The sequence below is a fragment of the Coloeus monedula genome, assembly GCF_965178545.1.
Source record: "Coloeus monedula genome assembly, chromosome: 13".
Classification (NCBI taxonomy): Eukaryota; Metazoa; Chordata; class Aves; order Passeriformes; family Corvidae; genus Coloeus; species Coloeus monedula.
Window position 1 is genome coordinate 17,220,594 of NC_138793.1, and position 26,308 is coordinate 17,246,901.

At 38.1% G+C, this 26,308-nt stretch overlaps 1 protein-coding gene across 2 annotated transcripts in view; it reads left to right on the forward strand.

The window, feature by feature from the left end:
* The window catches only part of CDH13 (cadherin 13), a gene marked incomplete at its 3' end in the record, with an annotated part of 447,244 nt that overhangs the window by 243,559 nt on the left and 177,377 nt on the right, over positions 1–26,308 (forward strand). For both annotated transcript variants that reach the window (XM_082289860.1, XM_082289859.1), the window contains exon 6: positions 15,543–15,687. In XM_082289860.1, the coding sequence (XP_082145986.1) occupies positions 15,543–15,687 (145 nt within the window). The remainder of the gene's footprint in view (positions 1–15,542; positions 15,688–26,308) is intronic.

A 26,308-nucleotide genomic window follows, 5' to 3' on the forward strand; every position in this document is an offset into this window, starting at 1 on the left:
AAGATTACAGCAACTTCAAGCATCTGCTCCTGGTTGAAGTTTTTCAATTTCTGAGTAGTAATCTTTTGTTTAATGTTCTTTGTGTATTAAATCTCCTTAATTCCAGAAACCTTTAATCTGTGTACGTAATAAGACATTGCTGTGGAAGTGCCAAATGCTTTGTTTGCACATTTTTAAGTTTCAGGAATCTGTTAAAAATACCAGAATGCCCTTTGTAGAAGATTATTTAGATCATAGGCTCTATTGACTGGTGAAATTGTGTTTATCTTCACAATGAGAAAAAACAGGAGTTCTAAGGCAGAATAAAGAGAACCACTGAAAAGGAGTCTCCATCCACTCCAATCTCATTTGTTGAAAGAAAATGTATATTAATTAAAAATTTAGATGCTTCATTTCTGTTGCAAGGCTCCTTGCAAAAGACAAATTATTTTATACATCTAGTATGTGTTGGAAATGACAGATGAGATTAATATGCTTCTTAAATTACCATTACCAAGGGTCAATTAATAAGTGAACTAACCTTGTGAAAGTCATTTTGAAAGACTAGTTACAGATCTGTAATAGTCCCTGTCAAATTGCACAGAACTGAGAAAATGAGAAAGCTGTCAAATAAATACGATACCTACTAATTGCATCCTGCATAAGGTAAATGAGCTTTTGTGGTTGTTGGTGGAAGGCACAAGAAATAAGTCTAAGAAATGTTACCATTAATATTATACAAATTTGGAGCGAAATTTACTTGAGGGAACATGGATGCACAGAAACCTCCCTTGGTAACAGAAAAGTGAGGTTTCTTGGCAGTCAAAGAGTAGGAGATATGAAGGTTGAATGATCATTAAAGAAATATTTCTGAGGCTGTTATATAGGTTATTACCTTGGTAAATAGCGAATTTACCTGTTTTTTCATTCTTTGATGCACTTTTTATTTTGCCTCTGGATCGCTAGAGGTTAACTTACTTACATAAATTAAGGTTTCGTTATGACAAGAATTAAACCAACTCTATTTGCTGTGTGATAGCAAAAATGGCCTGTGATGCCAACTTCCTCTCTATGGGAAGGACTTTAAAAAATACTCAGGTCCAAACCTGCAGGCTGACCAAGTGTTCTATTAGTCACTAATCTTATTTCCTGTGCTCAGGTTATAAAACTGCAACAGGTATAAAAGCAAGATCAAGGAAAAAAAGTTTGCATTTTTCCAGGAAATATTGAAGATTTAAAACTCTTCCTTCAATAAAATCAACCACTTTTGGGTAAGAATTGGGTGTTCACAGCTGTTGGCAAATGCAAATATGTTTTTGCACCATAGCTTTCAATCTGAGCCCATTTCTAGGTTACTGGGTTTTGTCTGTTAAATCATCCAGCTACATCTCTTAATGAATAAATATTTGATACAAATATTAAATGCAATGAAAAAAGCCAAAATTAGCTGCATGTTGTGGATCTTGAAAAAGCAGCAAGTACCATTATTTGTGCAGCAAACCCCAGGTTTGCTGTATGGCAGTAGTGGCTGTTTGTGCATCTGTTTTCTAATGGTATGAGTTTAATAAATCTGGTTATTTATAGATTTAAAATAGTAGTCATGGTTTTGGGTAGGATAAGCACACCAGCATGTGCTGCCATGAAGCTTTGAGCTGGAAATTACATATTCCAACCCTATAAATGTTTATAAGGGAGGTCAGAGTGTACCAGCAATGCCATGTGACTGAAAGGATTGGTCAGCACAGCTACTCGACACTGGGCTCAAAAGCTAAAGGCTGAAATGTGCTCAGTTGCAGCCTTTGATGGGTGATTCTAAAAGATAAATGTGGTTCTGAAAAAGAACCTGTTCAGAGAAAAAGGTTAATAAAAAGAAAAGATGCTTCCATATATTTATTCAGTTCTGCTCTCTGTGATCTTCTGCTGAGTAAAGCAGAACATGAAGCAGAAAAATAAACTTAATGTCACTTTTCTTGTCTGTTGTTTCATTAGTGATAGAACATTTTTACAACATTGAAAATCCTGTACATATCAAGATTTTTTTTTAGTGAACAACTTCATTTTTGTTAAACTCTTAGATGATATCATTTACCTGCTGTCAAACCCAGTTAAGTGACATAGCTTGGTGCTGTCATATTCTACAACATGTCAGGATTTGATGAGCTATGAATGTTGTGTTTAGTAGTATACATTTTTAAAGGGTTTTTTTTCCAACATTCTACTGAACACTCAGTGAATCCTTCTCTGAATATCTTTTATTTCTGCAGGAAAATGTTCCTGTTATACAATTTTGATTCCTTGCTGAAGAGACAATCCATATTCATGCTTATTTTTTGACCTCTTAGTGAGAGATGAAGGTCTGATCACTTAACGTTTCTTACAAGCATATTTTTCTGTGGTTAAAACTTCCAATATCTTTGAATTTTTTTGGTATGAAGCTCATTTACCTCCTGATAAAAAGCAATTCTTTCTAAGTGGTGTCTGTAGTAAAATCAGGGCAGTTGAGTAAAGCCAGAGCAGGCACTCTGTCAGCTGCTCCGTGTGGTGGTGTGTGAGAGCTGCTTGCAGGAGAACACAGAGTGCCATCTATTGAACACTCGTGTGAGCCAGCAGCCCTGGCTTGGGAGGGAGGGGAGACACAACCACGTTAATAAAACATTTAACATCCAGAAAAATGATCAGCCCACTCCAGGTTTCACTATGTTTCCTTTTGTTCCCATTTCCTTCTTTGACATAAAATGAAACAAACACAGAGGTTCTAAAATAATTCTTCTTGGCCTTCTTTAGGTTTGAGAAAAGATTTTGAGACCTTTCTGCCTTCCTAAGCAGACCTAATAATTTTAAGTTCGGGGTTTTTTGCAGTTGATTTTTCTTTCCTTATAGAATCATAGAATCATTGTCCCTCACAAACGTGGGTTTAGGTGCCTTTCGTTATTCCCATGCCCAGGCATTTACTTGGTACCATAATAGCAAACTTTTAGTTCTACAAAACAGCTCAATTAAAACCAGAATAGTTTGCTCTTTTTGAAAGGCTCCATGGGGTTGATGGATTGCTACTGATTTCAGCTCCAAAATCAGACTCTTGGGATCAATTGGACTGAGTTTCTCTGTGTGTTTTGCATTGAGCCAGCAAGTTGCTTAATAGTGATGGATTTATAAATAGGTTACTCCAAATAAAAGAAATTATCTTATGTCTGAACCAGCAATATATTGATGAGAAGTGATCTTGCCAAGCTGAAGGAGAAGAGCACGTTTTGGTGATGTAGCAGAACTGAGTGAGGAACTTTTATGCAATTTGCCACTAATTGTTTTATTGAACAGTAAAGTCCAACCATGATGTTTGCTGTGTCTGCCAGCTTAAAAATAAGAAGGTGACAGGAACAATGGAATAGAGACAGGACTACACCTAGTACAGACTAGAATTTGGTGAATAAATCTTGTTTTCCTCTTTTTAGACAGGAACTTGTGCAGTAACTTATACTCCATGGGACTATTGCAATTACACTGGCAGAAATAGTGACACTTCGAAGCTATAGTGAAATTCATTTAAAGCAAATCATACTGTGCTGTTAAAATAGCTCCCTATTGCTTTAAAAAAGTTCTGATTTTAGCACACAGGCCCATTATTTTTAGAAAAGATCTGTTCTGGGATGTTAAATCCCTCAATTGACACAGGGGAGAGCACTCCTCAAGGGGAGTGTAATGGAGTAAATCCCACAGGATGATTTTCCATCACTTTGTGACTGCAATGCCACTTTGGGAATAAATACACCAAGGCTGAATAGTCTGGTCTGTGAGAGAAGTCACTGTGTTGCTTTGGAGCATCAGCTTCAGAAGTCTCTTCAAGGACTTCCTCTTCTAGGACATTTTAAATTTTAAAAATTTGCTGCTCCCCAGTAGATTTTAGCAGCTCAAAATGATGCAAGATTTCTTCTCCTTTGGTATTTGTTTTTACTGTATGCTTAATTTTCCACTCTTGCCACAGCAAACCTCTTTGTTTGAAATTAGCTGCCTTTATATAATTGCTCTTACTTTGTACTAGGACATATTTAATTTCTATCATGCCTTTAGTTCACCCTGGTACTCTGTTAGTGATTATCTCTGTGGGTTCCAAAGATACCTTGCTTGGGTTTTTGAGTTACAGTTTTGCAATAGGATAACCAAATGTTCCAGCAGCACTCGCTGGGATGAGCTCTGGAATTTACAGCTTTTATGATCATCTGGTTTGTGGGTACATGAAAAAGGGTCTTGCTGATTGCTGTAGTTCAAAAAGGTTTTTTCTCATTTGCAATTTTTGGTGCAAAGAGGATCTAATGAATTTTGTGACTGACTATATCCAGGCTTTATTTTTGCTGCAATAACTCTTTGACTTTCCAATTCTCCCTTTGCCAACTACATATTCCACATAAGATTTTTTTTCCAGTTGATACAACTGATGCACCTTGATGCAAGCAGTGAAAAAATAAGCATCTAGAACATAATCCTTGCAAAAAAAAATGTTTTGGTCGCATTTTTGGACTCAAAATCACATCTGTTAGTATTTGTGAATAGCAAAATTATTTGAAAAGGGTAAAAGAAGACAAAAGTTGACATTGTGAGAGTTAGAATTCAGAAAATTGCTCAGATAAGGTTGTCATAATTCAGAGTTTAGGAGAAGAATGTGGGAGACAAAAAGAGAAGCCTTCTTTATCTCTAGAAACAAAATAGGTGTGGAAATGTGGCACAGATAAAGTCCTGAAAGTTCGTGACAAATCAGTAAGTCAGAAGTGTGTGGATTTGGTTTGAGATCTGATTTTACAAAAGTGCAGCACAGGAATTGCTGTTGTGTGTTGTAAAACATCTTGTGAGATCTCAGAATTAAGGGAAAGTGGTGGTGGAGCATAAAATTTACTGAGGAGGTGCCTTCCTAACATCTTAAATGCAGTAAATTACGGTTGACTGAGATATTTAAAAATAAATAAATAAATCCAGTGAGGCATACTAGAACTGCAAATTACACCTTAAAATTAATGGTTTTAGCAGGTAGTGTCATGAGAGCTGAAGACCAGTGAAGCATTTCAGAAAGTTCCTGGGTGAAATGTAAGCAAGGAAAATAAAAGAACATGAAATAAATTCTGTCTTTCTACGTGTCACTACAGAGCAGATGCTTGTTGATCCTTCAGGAAATACATTAGAACTCTTTGACTACTCAGAAAAGACTTTTACCATGTTAATTCACCTAATTTAAGACTCACTGACTAAATTTTCCTTTATTGACAGTTAGTGTAGAGAGATGGCCCAACATGTTAACAGTGACAAAGACTCAGTTAAGAGAGACAGAAGAGGTAATTTGAAACAACATTTTAGTTTGGATATGGTTGCCCTTGGAATATCTTTCCACTATATCTGTGTCTGTGAACTATTTTTCTACTATTATAATGTGGAAACTGTTCAGATACTTTCTTTTTTCTATGTATGAAATATAGATCTAACAGGAAAAAACCACTACACTGCTGGACTGAAACACAGAAACTGCTCAGTGTGTGTGATCTGGGATGTGCTGATCTGTTTTGCTGCTCTTACCAGGCAGATCAGCTGTCTAAATTATAAAAAGATCTGCCACAAACACTCTTTTGGAAAAAAAAACAAGTGGGCATAATGTGAAATTTAATAAAGCTGGCTGTAGACAAAATCAGCAAAAACTCCTTTAGTTTGGAATAACTGGGCAGGAAAACCAGAGTTTTGTTACCTCTGGTTCTTGTACATCATCACAACTGCTGAGGGCATGGAGTGCAGGAGGGCAGGAGGAGCCAGGTGCTAACTCTGAATATTTCTGGGCTGCGTTTGATATATTTACCCACTGAAATTACAAAATTCAACCTTTGTAATATAACAGCTTACAACCTCTGCTGCTATTGAGGGAGCTTGATAAACTCACTTTTACTGATGAGTGTAAGCAAAGACACAGCAGGGAGCGAGTCGTGGAGATGGTGCTTCCCACACACCTTGTATCATCAGCACCGAAATGGGCCAGCTTTGGCTCAGCAAACAGGCAGCAAAGTGCCTCATGTTTACTGGGATCTGGGGAGGGATCTGGGGAGGAAGGGGAGGGATGTTCCATGGCAGGAACATGGTCAAACAGGCAGGTTCCGGCTGGTAATGTGGGTGCACTGATGAAAGCAGAGGCTGCCAGAGCTTGGAAGGGAGTTACGAGGAGATTTAGCGGCAGAATAAAAATAAGTAAATAAACAAAATCATAAATAAAATCATAAATAAATAAATGAGAAAGGGACTGTGTAGCTACACGAAGAGAACACTTAACAGTTTATCATCACATCCTGTGTGCTGGAAAAGGGGCATGGCAGACACCTTGTACCACCATCCAACCCTTCACAGCAAAGACTCTCAGTGATGGGAGTTTTGCAGCTCTGAAATGTGAATGGGTTTCTAACATAGGGCCCTTAGGATTTGCAGCACAGTCATCTCGATCCTGTAAGCAGAGACAAATAAATCTCATCCAGTTCTCTTTTTCTGGCTTCTGGAGACCAACCTTCAAAAAGGTGACGTTTAGAAATGCTGTAGAATTGCATCTTACATGACTGTGACAAATGTATAAGGTGTGTGATATCACTTCAAATTTGGAAGAGCAGAGCAATTTTATTTACAGGAAACGCAAATTTTTCAGGAACTGTACTAGGAAAAACTTGTCTCCAAAGTGTTTTCTTCATTGATACTTGATCCCAAGCACTCTTGGATGGGCTTTGGAGGAGTCCTGGCTGCAGCTGTCCAGTGGAACACTGACAGGGTAAAGAGGATGAGCTGCCATCCCAGGAACACTGACAGGGCTGGAAACTCAGGCTGCAAGGCAGCAGTGACCTGCAGGCCCTCCAGTCCAGCCTGTAAAGTCTTCTGTACAAGTGCTCTTGTAATTGCTTCTTTTGTTACTTAAAAATAGGGAAACCTGGTCTGTTACATCTGTTCCAGCCTGGTACCAGCCTGAGTGATCCTCGACTTCTAAGATCTTTTCCTACGCATTTGCAGGAACAGATATTTTAAGCAATAATAGCAAAGCCAAATAAATGTATGTGTGATATATGCCTGGCATTTGCACTGACCTTTATTTCTTATGCCTGAAGAAGTCACTTTTCCTGTCACTGATGCATTCGAGATCTTGCGTTTTAGTTCTTAGTCTGATTAACTGTGGACTCTCTCTGACCCTGTTGCTTCTTGCAGCTTTCCATGAGATGAAATCTGTTAAACTCTTGCCACTTCCTCCACATTTGGAGTTATTTTTGAGCAGCCAGAATGGTGAGCAGCGTCAAATAATGCCAGGAGACATTTAAAAGTGCAAAGCTATTTTTCAGTTTTGCTTTTGTAAGTGTCTTTGTTGTTTTTGTGGTGCAGCATAGAGTCTAAAAATTGTGGCACAGCTTATGTCTTAATCCTTTATTTCAGTCCTGCTTTGTCTCTTTGTGATTTCTTTACTATTTTTGTGGTGATTAAACTTGATTTCTTTGGTGAATCCTGATACCTTCTCTCTCTCCCCCATCCCTGCTCCCCTTTTGAGGGGAGCAACATGTGTTCTCTTGTGATACAGGAAGATTTTAATTAGTATTTATATGATCATCCTTAATACTTTTGGTGTGTGTGAAGTACATGTGGCTCCTTGAAGAGCTGTGTTGCTCCACAGATTTGAGGGATGTTCTTCTCATTTGTTCACTGACGTTATTTTTGGAGTGGGCATTCTCATTTCAACTCCTAGATAATACTTGACAGGATGGATGCTTCAGAAGTTATTTTAATTCAATTTTTGTAGGCATTTGAGGGAATCTTTGAGGCTTTCTGTTGTGAAGATGCATAAAATTATTTTCACTTGTGTTTTTGTGTCTTTACAGATGTAGAATAGTGTGTAATGGGGGGGGAGGGGGCAATGATATACTGAGAGGAAAACTGGGTTTTCAAAGGTGTTTTGATTTTAATAGGATATATTATCCAGTCTCATAAGGCACTTTGAAAAATCATACTGTGCACATGTTGGTAGCTTAATAACCTTTGTAAATCTGATTTTACATCACTTGCTCAGCAAGAGATGGAATATCACTATCAGTCTTGTATGCAGAGATCAAAAACCAAGATTCAAGCTTGATTTAAATTTTGTCTGGGCTGTGGCTTTGGTGAAGTAATTTATTCTCTGTCTCCCACCCTTTGCCTATTTTATTGATGTGACTGATTCTCTTTTGAAACCCTCTGTGGCTGTTGGTTCCATCAGTTCTATCATAATTAATCAGGATGGTTCCAGTCTGAGCACCTCACACCTCCTTTATGTCCATCTTAAACTGGGGATTTGGTGACTTTTGGAAGGTTTACAAATGCACCCAGAGGCTGTGGGGAAGCTCCATGTGGGTGGCAGGGCCCTGGAGCATCTCCTGCCCAGCCACCCTCCCATCCCTGCTGCCCACAGCGGGGTCAGGCTTTCCTGCACCACAGAAGAGAGAATTTTGTGGTCATGTCAGAGTCCTCCCTTCTCTGCTGCCAAGTCCTTTGATCCCTGTGACTTTTTGCATAGCTCACCATTAAAGCCAGTTTTCTCTCATGCAATCTGACTCTTCAGTGTTGTGTCCTAGACAGGGACATTTCACAGAGGGACTGGGCTTAAAGGGATACATCTGGGGCAAAAGTTGGGCTGAAGCTTTGGAAAATTGCTGGTTACTAGTGTTTGATAGTGTATAAAACCTCAAATATTCTGTGAATATCACAAGGAATCTTTTCAAAGAATTTTTTATTATGAATATTTAAACGTTAAAAATCAGAAGTCTTAAAATAATAGTCACAAGGACTCACAAGTATATCTTGTCTGCTCCAAACTGACATAAAACCTTCCTGAAAATATCAGTTTCTGCTTGCTGACCAGCTTTGTTTTTATAACTTAAAAACTAACCGGAGGAATAGGTGGTAAAAAATATGAGCTTAAGTTATACATTTTGTGGTTTTATTTTTTTGGTTGACATATAAAAAGCTGCTACAAAATCCCAAATTGTTTATTTTATATTTTAATGAGGTGAAAACATCAAAATAATTTTTCGCATTGGGTTTAGTGTGCAGAAAAGTCAAGAGTTCATTTTGGTATAAGCTTTCTATGATTATATTTTTATTATATTTTTTTCTGCAGTTTATGCCATCATTCTCTATAGTTTTGGAGTTTTTGTGCTCCTCCTCTGTGATTTTTTTTTCATGGGAAAGGGTCTATTTTATACTCAGAGCAGAGAAAAAAATTCAGACTTTAAGCTGTACAAGAAAACAGCACCTTTTTTAGCAATATTGTGATTCAGAGACACAGCTGGGGAAGAAAATGCATTTCCTGTGACACTAATGGTGGCACAGAATATACATTCAATTAGATAATTAACTCATAATTGCTTCATTTAGAGCTATGGAGCAGTTTAATATATTAAAACTAAAAAATATTAAATGTATAGCATTTTAGCTTCATTTTGCAGCAATGAGCATATTCCACTGATGGCGTTTTCTAGGAATATTGTGGCTTTCCTGGATTACCAGTGCCAGGTTTTCTAGTGGAGAAAGTGTCTGATGTTATCTCAAAGCAACAGGAGCTGCAGGTACAAGGAACCTTTGGAGCTGGGCTGTACTGACTGTAAACTGGCCAAGAAAATGTCCTTGTGCTTCCCTTCAAGGGAAGGATGAACGTTAGAGAGACTTACTGCACAAAAAGCTAATGTGGAAAATGTGCAGAAAGTTATTATTTCATTAAGGCTTTAAGAGGTTCTGGACTTGTGCTGGTTTTTCATTAAAGAAAAAAACAGTTGAAATAACATGGGAATGTTGGTTTGACAGTCACATACAGATAAACCCCCTTGCTGACAGGTTCAGATGCAACTATAGCTCTGGAAATGTAAATGGTTCTTTTTAGTCTAAACTGTATAACCTGGGCAGAATTTGCCATGTTACGCTTCACAAACTAAAATGTAATGTAGACCCTGACCTTTCAGTCTACTCATGTGACTAATTATTAAAGTATTAAGACCACTGCCTTAAAAGCCAGAGATAAAAGTACACATTTCACTGTTTATAATATTAAATTCCTCCTTCTTTTCATAAAATTTCTATTAATGTGTCTACAAACCTTGGCATCTGAAGTGATCAAAGGAGATGAAGTGACTTACTGAAGAATTCATCCCCGTCACCTTGGAGAGATAGGAGTCTTGGGCTTTTTAAAAAAATGTTGTTTAATTTATGTACACAGTTAAGAGATATTTGTGCTAGGAAAATAGGAACTATGTATAACTGCAGTGGATAATTCTAGGATTGTAAGATAGGCCAGAGCAGGCTTTTATTTTAGTGAGGTCCTTGCTGAAATTCTTCAGCATTTTACCTGGTGCAGAGCTGCTGAACTGCTGTAGTTTGATGTGTCATTGAATATTTTTCCCACATTTTTATAAAATACTTTACAGCTGAGGGTAAAGGAACATCTGCATTCAGGAAATTCTCTAATGCTCTATGCTTTCTTCCAGTAGTGTTTCTCCAACGGAAGACATTAGAGATAAAACATTTCTAATAAAGACAAGCACCCTTCTTGAAATAAAAGCAAAGATGCTGCTTTTTCACCTCTTATCTTCATGAGTAAGAAATGGAAGGAAGAGTAGAATGATCCCTGTAATCATTGGGGTGGTACTTTAAGCTTCCCAAAGTCCCTGTGCTGAACATGAACTGACAGGAAATGTTCAATATCTTTGTTTTCACATGCCAACAATCCTTGGGCGGATGCAAGATAAAGCCTGTGGAAGATACTCCTGGAGTATTTACATGGCTAATTAATCCCTTTCCACCTTGGCTCTAACTCTGATTGCCAAGTTAAACCCTCTAATTGCAGGTAATGGTGCTGCTTTTTGCCATCATCTGTGCAGTTGTGCTGCGGTGATCGATACCCTGTCTTCAAGTATTTGAGGCAGAGTTATGTTTACCTCTGAGAAGCAGAGTGTTTTTGTTTTACATCCTCTCCCTCCATCTCTTAAGGAGCAATATAAAAATTGGCTCATGTTTTATTCATATTCTTAAATCAGGAAAATTTAATTGTAATTAGTTTCTCTTTGTCTGAATTATTGTCTTCTCTGGGTTGTGTTAGGTAATTGCATGCAATTTTTCTACAACCTTTCACTATAAAGAAAATTTCTTCACTACTTTTTATGACCCAGAGGTGGCCAAATTTTCTTTTCTTACCAGGAAATTGCCTGTATAAAAGATCCATAAGTCCATTGCCTTTCCTTATTCTCAATCCACACTTCAAAATTGATGATAAATAAAACCAACAAGTATTTATTCTCAATAATTAATCTTATCAATAAATAAATCCAGCAGTGATTAGAATAACTGAGGTGGGGCAGGTGGTGGTGTAGCAGTCTCTTGGATGGTGCAGTGCTCCTGTGAAGCTGGGGATGAGGAACAAGTAGAAAAACCATCTGTTGAAGCAAATGGAAAATTCCATGAGAAGCATACCTATGGGCAACAAATTGGAAATTAAAATTAGATGGCAGGTAATGACTAAATAGCCTGTCTTAGGCTTTGAAGATAATTAAGCACTAAAAGATATTCTAGATTTACTTATGAAATCCAAATTTATGATGCAATTTTGTGTGGGCCATTGGCTGGGTGGCTGCAAAGGGAAAATAGACATTTATATGCAGAGAAGGAAGGTGGCTCTCCAGAATCGTTTCACCAAAAGCAATAAATGAATGAAAACAACCCTTCTGTGAAGAGAAACCTCTGAAATTACTTGAAGTAATGCTAAGAACGAGACTGGTTATCTTTTCATGTAAATGTTATTGCTGACTGCAGTGTAGAAAGGATTCAAGACTATTTAAAATAAAGCAGAAAGCTTAAAATGAGCAACTTTGAATAAGCTTAACTTCTGATGAGATCATTATGTTTGGGGTGGTGAAAGATCCTGGCTTTGGATATGCTGAGGGAAGTCTAGAAACAGTCCATTTTGAGAAGGGAAAGGGTTTAGCAGGAGTTTTCTAGAAAAGATAAAATCTATTACTGCCTGCAGTTTGGGGGTTTATATTGCTTTCCCCTATTCCATTGCTGTGCCTAATTTGATCAGTGTTTCTGAGCTATATCAGAGGCAGCAGCCAAAGTCTGCTTTGTGTCTGATCATGGAGTTCTGTGCTGTGAGGTGTAAAATTTCTCCTAAAGCCTTGATTATCCTTTGTAGTTTGAATGTACACTTGTGTCAAAAATGAAATTGGGATTTAGCCTCAAGAGTTCCTGAAAATCACTGGTTAGATTATGGTGAACATAACTTCATTGTTATCATAGAATCATGGAATGGTTTGGGTTGGAAGGGACCATCTAGTTTATATCCCCATGAACATAACTCCATAACTTTTAATTGGGAAAACATCAGTTTTTCACAAAATAAATACTACAGAACTCTGCAGGTTGGTTTATTTTCAATCTGCCCTTATGCTGAGCACTTGTCCTTGGAGCTGCATTGTTATACTCAGGTAGGAACTGAGATCCTTTCTGAACGTACCATCACAATTTCTTAGTATCAAAAGAATTAATTCAGTATCTTTCATACATCAGTCAAGTTTTACATTTAAACCAGAAAGTCTTTCTTGCCTTCTGCACTGAAAGACTGAAATCTCACGGTCCTGTTGGTTAGGACAATCTAATTTTCCACCTGGTTTTGTTTACAGGATGTTCAAAGTGCCAATATTGTCTTTTACTTGAATGCTTTTCTCACTTGCGTGTGTGGGGTTTTTGGAAATAACAATACACTTCTGTTGTTATTTTGTGAGCAGATTTTATGGACTTTTTAAAAAATTGTTGGTTTTTCATGGGGAAGCAAGATAAGATAACAGACATCTTTCACAAACTGGTCATATAAAGATAGGTGGTCGTAACTTCAGGGCTGCAGGCTTTTATTTTGAAAACATTGTAGAAGAATGGGTTTAAAAGGAGCTGGTGAGTTAATTCATAATGCTTAGGACAGGCTTGAAAACTATTGTACAAAGATTAATAAAATAAAGTTCTTGGTCATCTTAATAAAAATGAAGAAGAGTTCATGTAACTGTTCCTACAGCCTGTCATGCCACATTTTTTGGACAGTTGGTCTCAGATACCGTGGACTTGGCAAAGATAAAGTAACTCTATTTCAGTGGTTAATAAGAATCTCTTATTCTTTTCCTTCATCTGTGAAAGTCTGAGAAAAAACCCCCAAAAACTAGTGTTATATCAGCCTTTGTTTTAAATTACAATTTTGATAAAGCAGCTGAAGTAGTTTTTTAAATTTAGCAAAGCCTTTGTTCTTTCCAATGAACAGCACAGTCACTTGATACTGAGAGATAGATTAAGAGCAAATTATCTTGAATTTGAAAATTATTTGCTGGAATTTCACAGAGAAATATTGTTCTTCTTTCACTTCCCAAAGCAATAATTATAGTTTTGATGAGTCAGTTTTTACTATGATGAAGTGTCCAGCTCTGGAGTGCTCAGCACAGGAAAAACGTGGATATGTAGCTCCAGAGGAGGCCACAGAAATGAGCACAGGACTGGAAAACCTCTCCTGTAAGGACAAACTGAGAGAGTTGGGGTGTTCAGCCCAGAGAAGAAAAGGCTCCAGGAAGACCTGAGAGCCCCTTTCAGTACCTTAAAGGGGATTACAAGAGGGTTGGGGACAAACTTTTAGCAGGGCCTGTTTGATAGGACAAAGAGTAATGGTTTTGAACTAAAGGAGAACAGATTTAGACTAGATATAAGGAAAAGAAAATTACAACAGGGGTAGTAAAACACTGTCATGTCTTGCCCAGAGAAGTGGTAGCTGCCCCATCCCTGGAAAACCTCAAGGTAAGATTGGATGGGACTTGAAGCAACATGGTCCAGTGAAAGGTGTTGGAGTAGATGAACTTTAAAGGTCCCTTCCACACCAAACTATTTTATGATCCGTTTTGTCAGCAGTTTCCAATTGTAGCTAAAACGGTGTCTGACTTTAATGCAGTTCAGGAATGGAACTGCTTTTCCCTTCCTAGTCCCCATCACATCCCAAGCCATCCAAGATTCCTGCATTGACTTTGGAGTTCAGAGCTGAACAAGCCTGGGAGCTGAAGGGGCAGTTTCCCCCAGGAAGATTAATCTGTGCCAAAGCTATGGGAATCATTCCAATCAGGATATTTGCCTGCCTTTAAACAGTTAAGCCATATAATAAAAAGTAAGGCTTGGGAAAGGCTTGCAAGAACAATTCCTAGACAAGTGAGGATAAGCAGTGAGTAGATGTTAAAATGGACTGTGGCACTATTTACAAAGAGTGCCTGTACGTAGGAATCTTATTCATAGCAAATGCTCCTACTCACACCCAACACATTGAATTAAAAAAGTGGAAGGTATTTATAAGCATAACAAAACACAGAGAGAGGTGATAATAAGCTATCAATTTTAATAAGGAATTAGGATTCTGACCTATTTCTTTCCCAGTAGGATTTATCACTAAGTTATAAATAACTTACAGGTATAAGACAGGGCAATGAAGAATAAATTAACAGTATAAACAAAATACTCAGAGACTTCCAGCCCCTGCTGGCACCACTTTCTCAGGGAAAGACTGGGAGAGAGTGATATTAACGTCTGAGCTCAGGTTCATTTTCTGGCTGGCTTAACTCCATTAAAGAGTTGAGTCTGGGGATGGGGAGGGCAGGTGAGAATGATAGTGGTGTCTCAGACATGTTTATTTCTGTATTTTATTGATTTCTTGTGAGGGGAGAGAGCTGCAGGTATAGCACACTGTTGCAAACTAAATTGATTTCTCCCTTATTTAAGAAGTTTTGATGTGGTTTGCCCTGCTGACTCATTGGGACTTTGCACTGCACATGGTTTGGAGGGTTGAGATCTACAATAGGATATTTCCCTCCAGTTTTTGGAAGTAAAATCCTAAACAAATCTTCAGTTGCATATGTCATCTTTGTGTTCTACAGGCGATGTGAGTGTGTGCTTGTTTGAGACTGCAGGTGTTCTTTCAGTCTTCCATATCTGATTAGAAAACCCAGAGAACTCTGAAAATGGCCTAACAAACACTTCATGCCATCACCATTGAGAAAACACCTAAATGTCTCCAGCATTCCTGGCTTTTTTGCGTGTTTGTTTTGTTTTCTCTTTGTTTTTAAAAAGGCTTTGGGGTGAGCATTAATGTCAGTTCTACCATGATAGTCCTGTAAGTGTCCACTGTGCTTGGTAAAAGTAAAGAATCAAATTCTAACCAAGTCTTCACATAATTTCTATCAAATTTGCAAGGGGTCTTGTTTTTTTTGTTTTTTTTGGGGTTTTTTTAAGCTCTAGTCTATTCATTCTTTGGGCAATATGGCATTTTCAAACTGCCAAGGGGTATCTCAGTTTGAATGTACGTCTGTCTCTCTTGCTTAGAGGAGAAATCTGCTCTGAGCCTGGTCCAAAGAATGGGCTGCAAGTGGTGTCTTTGTCAGGGTCTGGCTACAGCAACACTGATCAGAGCTATTTTCTTACTCTCTCCTCACTGTGACAGTGGACTCATGGCTTTACTCCTTTTTCTGTTCACACAGCTGGAAGTCGAGGTCGTGGATATGAACGGGAAAACCATTGACGGTCCAGTCCGCCTGGATATCTCGGTCATTGATCAAAACGACAACAGGCCGATGTTCAAAGAGGGCCCCTACGTTGGTCATGTCATGGAGGGATCTGCCACAGGTGAGTCCATGCCAGTCCCAGCTCAGTAAATAGTGCCTGAACAAATTCTCTTTTGATAAATGCGTTATCATCACATCGCACGAGTTTTCTTGCTGATTTTGTGGCTCACTGAACAGAACGCTTTTAGGACAGCAGGTAATGATTTTTGCAAAACAGTTGAGACTCTGCACTGAAAAAAAAAAAAGAAAAAGGGCAAAAAAAGAGAAATTATTTGGAAATAAGAGCTTTGATATAGGTTCATGTTTTTTATTAATCTCTGTAATCACCAAAGACAAGCCCTAGGATATGATTAAGATTCAAACCAAGTAACATGTACAATCTGTGCAGAGTGGGAATTTCACCTTTTTTTCTGTAAGTTTAGGTACTGGAAGGGTTATTTTTATTTGTTTATGTAACGTAAGTCTAGTAAATAACAAACAAATGGAAAACACATTATGAATAAATTAATATTGTAGGGTAGATTGAAATACTGAACAATGCTGATAAACAGATGTAAATGCAGATACAACAGTTGCAACAAAACAAAACCACATTGACAGTTAAAGTTAGTAATGAAAATGTTCTGATTAAATATCCTGTTGATTTTGTCTGATGAGGAAATTCTACAATAAAATATTGTTTCAAATTTTAATGTGGGTACAACCATCCAAGTTAACTCTTAACTTATATCATGTGATCTCTCTGGTGAATTTTGCATTTTCATTTGCATGGGGAACTGGAGTTCTCCATGTTTAAAAACCTGTGGGTGTGAAATGCATTACGAGCTGCTCCTTCAACAGATTAAAATTTAGAGGTAAATGTTTATTTACCTCACTTGTGACAAGCATGTAATGAAGATATTGATGTTCTTTTCTGTCAAACAAGAAATGTTTCAGATTTGAGAGTATGGCTGCCAGTGGAACACTCTTTTCTGTTGTAGTACAGTTTTTAGCTGGCAATTCTTTTTTTTTATGATCCATAAACTCTCCTTGCTTTTCCTTTTTTTCCTGCTCCTTATGTTGAAGTTTATACTTCTGATTCAGTAGAGATATTTCTCAGCCCAGATTCCAGTGAATTCTTCTGTAATAGTTTCATCCATTTTCTCCTATTGCCATTTTGTATTGACCCAGGTATCATTTAGCATTTTGATTGTCTTTCCCATTCGCCAAAGTTTGAATAATTTTTCTCAACTTTCCTTTCCTTACCCTCCCTCCCTTCCCTTCTGGTATTCATCACATTAAACTTCATAACCTCATTTGCCTGGTGTCAAAAGCACCAATGCTTGCAAAATTATTTTGTGCACAATTGAACCCGTAGAATCAGGGTTGGCTGGAATCGGTCACAGCTCTCTATGCAGATGGCACCAACTCAGCCAAGATTTCCCTGTGTTTACACCAGTTTTCCATAGTTCTTCACAACTTATGGCACATATCTTCAAATTATTCATCAGGCTCTGCTATTTTATCACAGTGATTATCAGAGAATATTCCTAGCTGGAAGGGACCCACCAGCTGTCGTGCTGTTCCGAATCAAAGGTTGCACTGCACAGCTTGATAGAAATCTTGATGTGTTTGCATGTGAGATTCCTGAATCCTTCCCTTTGGATTACAATTGTGCTGCATTTCATTTCTGAAGCTGCAAAAGGAAGGCTTTGCATTGGATGCATAACCTTTTATCACAACCACCTTCCTTCATTCAAGCTCTGAATCAAACCCACTCACTGAATTCTGCTAAAAATAAAAAATGCTCAAGTAGGTATCTAGGATTTGCCTTGATGTTTCCTGGGTAAAAGTGTAAATTTCCATGGATTCCAATATTTCCATGAGAGAGGCACAATTATGTAGAGAAAGATACAAATATACTGGACTGTGAAACTCATCTGAAGGATTTGGGGGCCTTTTTAAAGCATTCAGATAATACAATCTTACTTTAAATTATTGATTACAGGGTTCCTGTGTGTTTTCCTGTCAGGCCATAATTTAATCAGTCACAAACCCAATGGAATTCTCTAGTGATTTTCCACTCATTTATTCACTCTAAAATTAAACTTCGGTGTTGTCTATTCATCAGCAATATCAGAGAATTACTGCTAAATAAATCTTGGAGCATCAAAAACGTAAATATATAAATCTCAATTTAAAAAAATAAAAGTATTAGACTTCCTTGGTGTTTCTCTAAGATACATTTTCCAGCTTTTTATTGTTTTACAAAGTGATTTTTTTCTTCCTTAATGATTTGAAGGTTAATTCCTTAATTAGGGAACAACATAGAAATTACAGTGAAATGTGCCACACCCCTTTTAAGAACCTTCTTTTCTCTGCTGTTGGAGACAGGTATAAATCCACCAAAACTGAAGAAAACGTGGAAACAGTGTGCGATTTTTTTATTTATTTAAACTGGCTATGAATAATTAAAGAGTCTTTTGGGCACATTCCCAGTGAGGATGGTTTGGATGGTGTTTAAATAGATTTTTCATGTCACTAAGGCCATTCACATTTTTGTGTGTGTGATTTTCAAACTCACGGTAAGCACCACTGGTTATTTGGACAGCTACAATTTATGTACCATCACATTTCTGGAGAGGCAAAAATACCTGCCTATAATTACTAAGAATATAAAGTGGATTACAATGAGTATTCATCTGAATTTCAAGCTAGGGCTTGCCAGATCTTATAATTAATGATAAAAAATGTGACTGCTAGGTGGTATTGCTACAGATTTCTTTCTTGATATATCTTTCCTAGGGAAATTTAATAATATAGTTAGTTACAGTAAATTAGCTCTTTTCAGGGAAAATTGTCATGGTTCTGAAAATAGCCCAGAGTCAAATCCTAACAAAAGTACACTTAAACATGTGCTTAAAGTGACCACAGATGTACTGAGATTTCTATTATGTCTTTTCCCGGAGGAACTGCAAACTTGGAGGCTATTTATTATAAATAAACACATTGGAAGGCCAGTAGAAACTGTTTGAAGACAGAGGAACCTGTTTGATTTGTTGTTTTTTATTTATACCAGATCTCATTTCTGCACGAGGCTGCAGTCAGCATACATGTACCAGGAAAATAATGGCTGAGCCTGATTCAGTGACACTGACGGCAATTTTTGGACTGACTGTAATGGGTTTTGTGTTCGCTGTACTGCTGATTTCTCATGTTTTTGTTTTCTGAGTTATGACCCAGTTTATTTCCTGTAGATCTCTGATTTTTCCAGCTGCCAGCTCAAGGGTTGAGGACCTGTGTCTTGCAGCAGCCTCACCTCAGCACATTAATGAGGGTGACTCCAACCCAGTGGATTCCATAGGCAGGCAGAAACATTTGGATGTCTCACTCTTTAAAGGTTGGAAAGTGGAGGAGGGTTAAATGAACTTGACAGCCACCTCATTTCTCTTGCTAGAGGCACTTAACAGAAATTATTTTAAACACATTTGACATTATGTGACTTACAACAATATGCTGCAAACCCAGTGGGGTAAAATCTTAACTGCAGTGCTTTAGCAAAATTGCTTGAGAATTGCATTTTAAAAAAAAGAACTTGTTTTCTATGCTGCACAATAGCCTGGATCCATTGCATTCCAGCCAAGGAGCCTGGACTGACAGATGTCTATAAATAATTGCTGGAAATAAAGGGACACTTGGAGACATTTAGAGAGGAAACAGAAGGAATTAAGAAGAATAGCCTAGAGGGTTCTTCAGTACCATAAAATAGTAATTTGTAGAGATGGATAAAGCATGAGAAAGGGGCTGAGTATCATTGGTAGCTCTGCACTGGAAAATAATGCAGTGGTTCAGGTAAATGAAAACTGGTGCTGAAATGGTGCCTTCTTATCGGGAGCAACTTGCCAGGACGGTTGGTTTGTTGATTTTTTTATACTTAACCTAAAAACAAGTTTAGTACATAAATTAATAGAAGTGGGATTGTATATGATAGATGGAGTCAAAGAGTCCAGGGAAGGGAAACAACAGGCAGGCTGGCCTAGCAAAGTGGCAAAAATAAATATGGCATCATTGACTTTTACACACCTGCTGCCAGCTTTGATACATTTCAAATATTATGGTACAGCTTTTCAGACTCTCTTTATCTGCTCCTTGCAATCCTCGCTAGCCTGTGGCAGAAGAAGGTTACCAAAGCTGTAAAATGAATCAAATTGCATTGAGTTTGGTGAAGTCTCAAAGTCTTCTTCTTTCTTTTGACCTATAAATCCCATGGGACAGAGGAAAATCAAAGGGTGTTTTTACAAGTCGACTTTTTGCTGAAAGATTAAAAATAAAAATTTAAAAAAAATCAAAAAGAGCCATTAGAAAAGGATAGTAAAGGATATCATATCTTTTTATATGGCTAAAAGTAGAATCTGGAGTTTTCCAGTCTTCTGATTCTGCCTGCACCAGGGTTAAGGTGACACTTGAGTCTTTTTGTCACAGAAATTACTGTGTTCTGCATAAATGTTTATTTGTTGATGCTTTATTGAGTTGGGGTTTTTGCAGCAGGAAACTTAGAAGTATCTGTAGATCTGACCTGCAAAGCAGAAATATCTCAGTAAATTCACCTCAAAACTATCTCAAAATTAAATGTTTGAACCTGAAGTTTTTTGATTCAGAGCAGCACCACTCGCAGCAATACTTTGATTTCGAGGAGATTTGAAATGTCAAATGTTACATATTTAATTATGAAACTTACTGCTATGAGCTCTTGTGGAAAACAAAAGAATAAATTAGAATGAAGCTGTGGGTGAGGAAGCCTCTGAGTCAAAGGAAGCTAAAGAATACACAAAACTCTCTTTTTGTTAAAACCACCCTGTTTCACAGCTTTTTCCCAGTCCTTCCTACTGGAGATGGGATGCTCAGCAGAGCAGTTTTTAAGTTCCTTTGCTTCCAGATGTGTGCAGTTCTGGGCAGACTTGAAAACTTGCTGATGGCAAACTTTCAGCCGTCCTTTCTTAGGGCTAATCATCTGCATTTCAGCAAAACTCTGCTCGCTGCCTTGAAATCCTTTGTAATCGGCCCTGTAAATGTAACGGGTGTGACCTAGGTAGAAACATCTGTAATGTCAATATTTAAATTTCCAAGCCAAAGCCAAGCAGAAGCCAGGCTAATTATGCACAGCTGCTTTGTATATCCCAGTAGGAAATTTTTTCTCAAATCTGTGTGGAATAAAATACAGATGTCTATGAATATGGTTATTGTGTGTATGTATAGACATGTATTTTTATATATATGTATGATGTGCATATACTGCAGAGAGATGAGTATATATAGACACAAATATTATCTGATCTTTTAGTAGGGATTCTGGTATATTTGAGTTACTGTGTTGAGTTACAGGATGGAAAGAAAAGATATGTATTTACTAATAATGTGTTTTATTGTGGCAGACAAAGCTGTACATCCACTGTTATCTGCCTGTTGGAAATTGAAAGGAGTAGCCCATTAAAGCACTTACCAAGTAATTAACAGGTTCCCAGGTATGCAAGTGCAGTTAAACCAGTGCATTTGGAGGAAATTAAAATAATCTCATGTGTAGCAATTAGCAGTTTGCTCAGCCTGGGTCTGTGATAGGAGGCTCTGGGAGCAGGAGGCTGCAGCCCACTCCAGGGTTCAATTAGTCCTGATTTCCAGCAGAAATATGTTAAATGCAGGAAAGGCTCCAGACCAGCTTAGGTGCACAGGTTGAAATACTGGCCAGCTTGGGAGGACTGGGAATGAGTCACCCTCTTCAATCCCAGACAGAAAATTCCCTTTGCCTTTCTGTACAAGTTATTTGTGTGCTCACTGTCCCGCCTCCTAAAATGAGCTTTCTTCTGCTTTTCCATACTTACACACCAGATACACCCAAAATCACTCTTATGGCCAGATCAGCATCAATGCCTGATGTTAAAGGCTGTAAAAACATTGTGGTCTCTGTGCCTTGGATAATTTATATGGTGAAGAACTCACACTTCCACTCACGGAACAGTGGAAACAGCGACGGTTGGAGCTTTTGGCTCCTTTTGCATTATAGCCCAGGTTCATGAAATAAAAATAAGCATGTTTCTTAATTAAAGAACAAATGAAGTTTTAAAAGAAATGCTGCAGTCCTTGCTGGGTACTGGAACACAAGGTCTCAAATGAATTTGTGTAATTTGGGGTGTAATTCGGGATGTAATTGTTTGCAAAAAGAAATTTATGCACTAATTTACTTACCAGGCTTTTGCACCTGGGCGTTTGCACCTGCTTTTTGCATCTCCCTCTGTCCTCTCAGAAAAGAGAGGGATAAGCTTTAAAGCTCCAAGCACTTTGGACATATGAGATAAACTCATCCATGTAATCAATTTATTGAAAGGTCCTGCAGTGCCAGGATAGCATTATCTGGAAAAACTCATGGCTGTGTGGCAGACTGCAGGGAGAGAGCATGTTGCAGCCCTCTGGGCAGGCTTTATTAGTGATATAAACCTTCAGTTTGTGTTTATATACTTCTAAATCACCCTTTGTGGATATTGCCTTGCCATCACCTCTCTGCAGGCTAGCAGCTCTGCAGGCTCTACAGGAGTCAGGGGCCTGGCAGCATCTACACCACCATATTTCATCCAGACCCTTTAAAAGTGCATGAGAAGGGTGATAAATCCCCAGAACCTGCAATCATGTGCCATAAATTGATGATATGATTTGAGGCTGGTGGCAGGGATGCAGCAGCTGAAGCCCCATCCCGCCCGCCTCGTCCTCTCACTGAGCTGGACATCAATCCCAGGGCTGTGTCACCAGGGGTGGTGGCTGAGGAACATCATCCCCTCTGACAGCAGGGCCCTGCTGTGCCCACTGCCCCAAGAGCCAAAGGAAAAAAGCCTATAAAGTGTCAATGCAGGCAGGATTTGCCTCAGTGTGCATTGCCAGCATCAGGCAATAGACAGAGCCATCCTGCTTTCATTGTGGGAGAGATACACAGGTGAATGGAAAAGCCACCACTGCACAATGGCAGGATTATTTATTCCCTTGCAGGTTAACCTGATTGATTTCCCCAATTTTATTTGAAAGAAATTGTCAGATAGATAGTGTCCTTAAGAACAAAACCAGAAAAAGGAGAAAAGAGGTGTTCTTTTTAAACTGTAGGTTCATATTTTTCTTTACTTTTTTTTCTCTCACTTTTCCCTTTATTTCATGCCCTCACAGCTTTTCTCTGCTCACCATTAAATATAGTTCTTGGGGTTTAAATTGCAGTCTGTAATCCCATAAAGTCTAAAAAGTTGCATTTTACCCTTGGAAGACTGAAAGAAATTGCAATGGGAAAGGAAACCTTAGTGAGAATGACCTCACAGTAATCTATTTTTTCAGTATGAGAAGTTTGTGGTATTTTATAGCAATATTCAAAATAGTTTGCTTGGCTTTCAGACATTGAGCACAACTTCTAGAAAAAGACATTCTTGGACTTCTTCTTCATTCAGATCACATCTGTTAAACACAGAAAATGTCACCTTTGCACACCACTATTCATTTCCACACACAGTTGCACTATTTCTGTGTAGCAGTTTTCCATGGCTGTCCACCAAAAATTACATTTATGTTTAGAAATCAAGCCCTCCTGGTGAGCACCACTAACATGCTTGAAAGTAAGTAAGAGAAGCTATTTTAAGATGACACATTTGTACCTGAAGAGCTTTCAGGTAATGTTGAAAAGCTTATTATTGGCTTTCTTGTGGAGGGAAAGGGGGAAAGGTGCTGTCAGCTGGTGCTGTTAGGATCACACTTAGGGAATATGATAGACAGGTTGAAGGTGACATCTCACAGTTCTTGCTTTAAATCCACCTTCTGCTTGTACGTGTTGGAAACTCCAGCAGAAAGGTCTTTTGAATGTGCTTTGTAGAAAATATTAACAGATACATATTCAAGACAGTGATTTTTGGGAATAAAAATGTAGCTCATCATTACTATGATTTAAGCACAGAGCAGTAATATATATTGAATATTCTTTTAATGGAAGCGCCATGACTTCGGTTCCATGGTTTCAATTTTGTAAAAGTCAATAATATGAAGGCAAATAAATTTTGATTCCAAAGTAAAAGTAGAGAACAACTTGGATAAAGAATTTTAACTGGTTTTTCCTCAGTCCTTACTTATTATACTTAAAAGCCACTTGTCATTTGAAAATGGAAAGTACTATGTGCTAAGAATTATATTGGGGACAGTAGTGGAAGTTTTCTTGGACAGTTCTGTCCCAGCTCCAAATCTGTTTTTTAACAGAGTGCTTATGCAGAATGTTCTATTCTAAAAATTAGTGTGGGTAAAACATGATTTTAATAGTACTAGAAATATTTAATAATTGTTTTAACAGACAGGAATATTACATTAAAAAAGTGATTATGTATAAAATAGCAATATTTGCCATGCAAATATTATGGCAGAACATATAGCACCTCCAAGAAAGGAGGTGTACATTACTGGATGAAAATGTTTCAGTTTCCTCTGTGGAATCGCTGAGAGAAAAACAAAATATGATTTCCATTATAAAGGTAAAGAGCACAGTCTACTTTTAATGTCATTTCATTTTAATCATCAAAAGCATTGTCAGGAAATGTGGCAGGGAAATTTATTTTTAGCATGGTTTTGAAACTGAGAGACACACCTCAAGACAAATCTACTTTAATTAATGAAATAATTTGCAATACACTGCAGGTCTTGTCCATGGGGTCATGTGATTACTCATTCAATTAAAATATTAAGAATTTTCTTCCAGTCTACTCGAGGGTGTAATTTTATTAAGCACACATGAAAACTGTATTGCTTGGCCTTGCTGCTATAGGCTTTATAAAAGCAGAGTTTCGTCGATCTCGCAGAGGGAGATAAGAAAGATGTTTTTCCCCTGTTGGGTGGAAAGTAAAAAAAACAAAGTAAAAAAAACCCCAAACAACCAAACCCCCCCAACTCTGTGCATTCATTTCATCAAACCCTTTTTACTTGTCACAAATGAAGATGCTCCAAGCAGAAGTCTCTCATCTGTAGTGACAACCTTTGGGCTTTGAAAATATTGCCGGTCTCAGTATGTTTTTACAATCTGAATTTCATGATGTTTGATTAAAAAGGAATCTCTTGAACAGTCATTCTCTTTCACCATTAACAGTTATAAATAAATATCTCTCTTTAAAGGAGCTTTAAATTTTTAAAGAGGTGTTATTTAAAAGTTTTTTATCTGTCATTTCTTGCCATCAACCCTGTGCTCCTGTGGTGTATCTGAGAAGTTTGGAAGGCATCTGAAACACTGAAGTGAAAGAGAGTGCTAGTGAGAGACCTCTGTGGTTTGCTCTTAAATGGCAATTCCTTGTGTCAGGTGGGATTGGCAAGTTGTGAAATCAATGGAGGTAGGAATGTCAGTGAAACTCATACAAGCTCACTGTTGCTGAAAGCCTGTGTACTACAAATCCGAGTCTTTGGAGATGAAATTGGCAACCATCCCTATTTAGCACAGCTAAATCATCCCTGCTACACCACGAGCTCTTTGATTCAGAATATGGCCATAATGTAGCCCTGGATTTGTTAGAATATACAAAACTTCAGAAGCTTGTCAGCATCTCAGCTTGACTCTGTATGGGACATTGCTTTCAGGATTTAATTCACTAGCTTAATTTTCTTTTATATTTCATTGCATGAACCATTAATTAACGTCATTGATCTGGCAGTTTGAATTCTTTAGCACCTGCAGCACCTTTTCTGGAAAGCTTCATACCTAAGTACTGCTACCCAAAGCAATCTCTAAATTCTCTGAGTCAGCACCTAGGTAGCATTTTTTACTCTTCAAAAAGTTCTCCTCTGGGGCAGAGCACCAATTATAAAAATGCAATCACAGCAGTTGCATGATATTAAAATAAAACTTATGCAGTAGCACATAATAGCAAATCAAACTATTAAACACTATAGAGTTTCCTCCTGTATGCAAGAATAGGTTCTTCCTCCCACAGGCTGTGGAAGTACCACAGTCAGAGGAATTTTAACCTTTCCAGGGTTGGGCTGGGGTTGAGCGAGCCCTGGAATCACAGAATGGTTTGGGTTGAAGGGACCTTAAAGCCCATCCAGTTCCACATGGCAGGGACACCTTCCACCAGACCAGGTTGCTCCAAGTCCCATCCAGCCTTGGACGCTTCCAGAGATGGGGCAGCCACAGCTTCTCTGGACAGCCTGTGCCAGGGCCTCACCACTCTCACAAGGAAGAATTTCCTCCCAATATCCCATCTATCCCTGCCCTTCTTCTGTTTAAAACTGTTGTCCTTGTCCTGTCACTATCTGCCCTATAAAAATCTCTATCCCTTCTTTTTACGAGGATGAAGCCAGGATGAATGTAAAGCGAATGGGCATCCTACTGATGCGTTCCAATTGAACTTGCTTGGGATTCTTCTGCTAAGAGACATCAGTTCATTGTCTTAAGGCAGAAAAATGGGATCTGGGTACTTGGGATCTGGGGGTCTACGTTTCACTCAGACACAGTAACTCCAGTGCCAGCAGCAACTAGGTAAAAGTGGTTTCAGGTTTTGGTCTGCCAAATTCTGCAAAAATATGAACAAGTTGAAGGACTACTCAGATAGATTGTGTTGGAGAGAAAGCTCATGCCCTACAACCACTCCGAGAATTTTTGGCAAATAATGGCCAGACACTGAATGAATATTCATATAAACCAAGAAAAT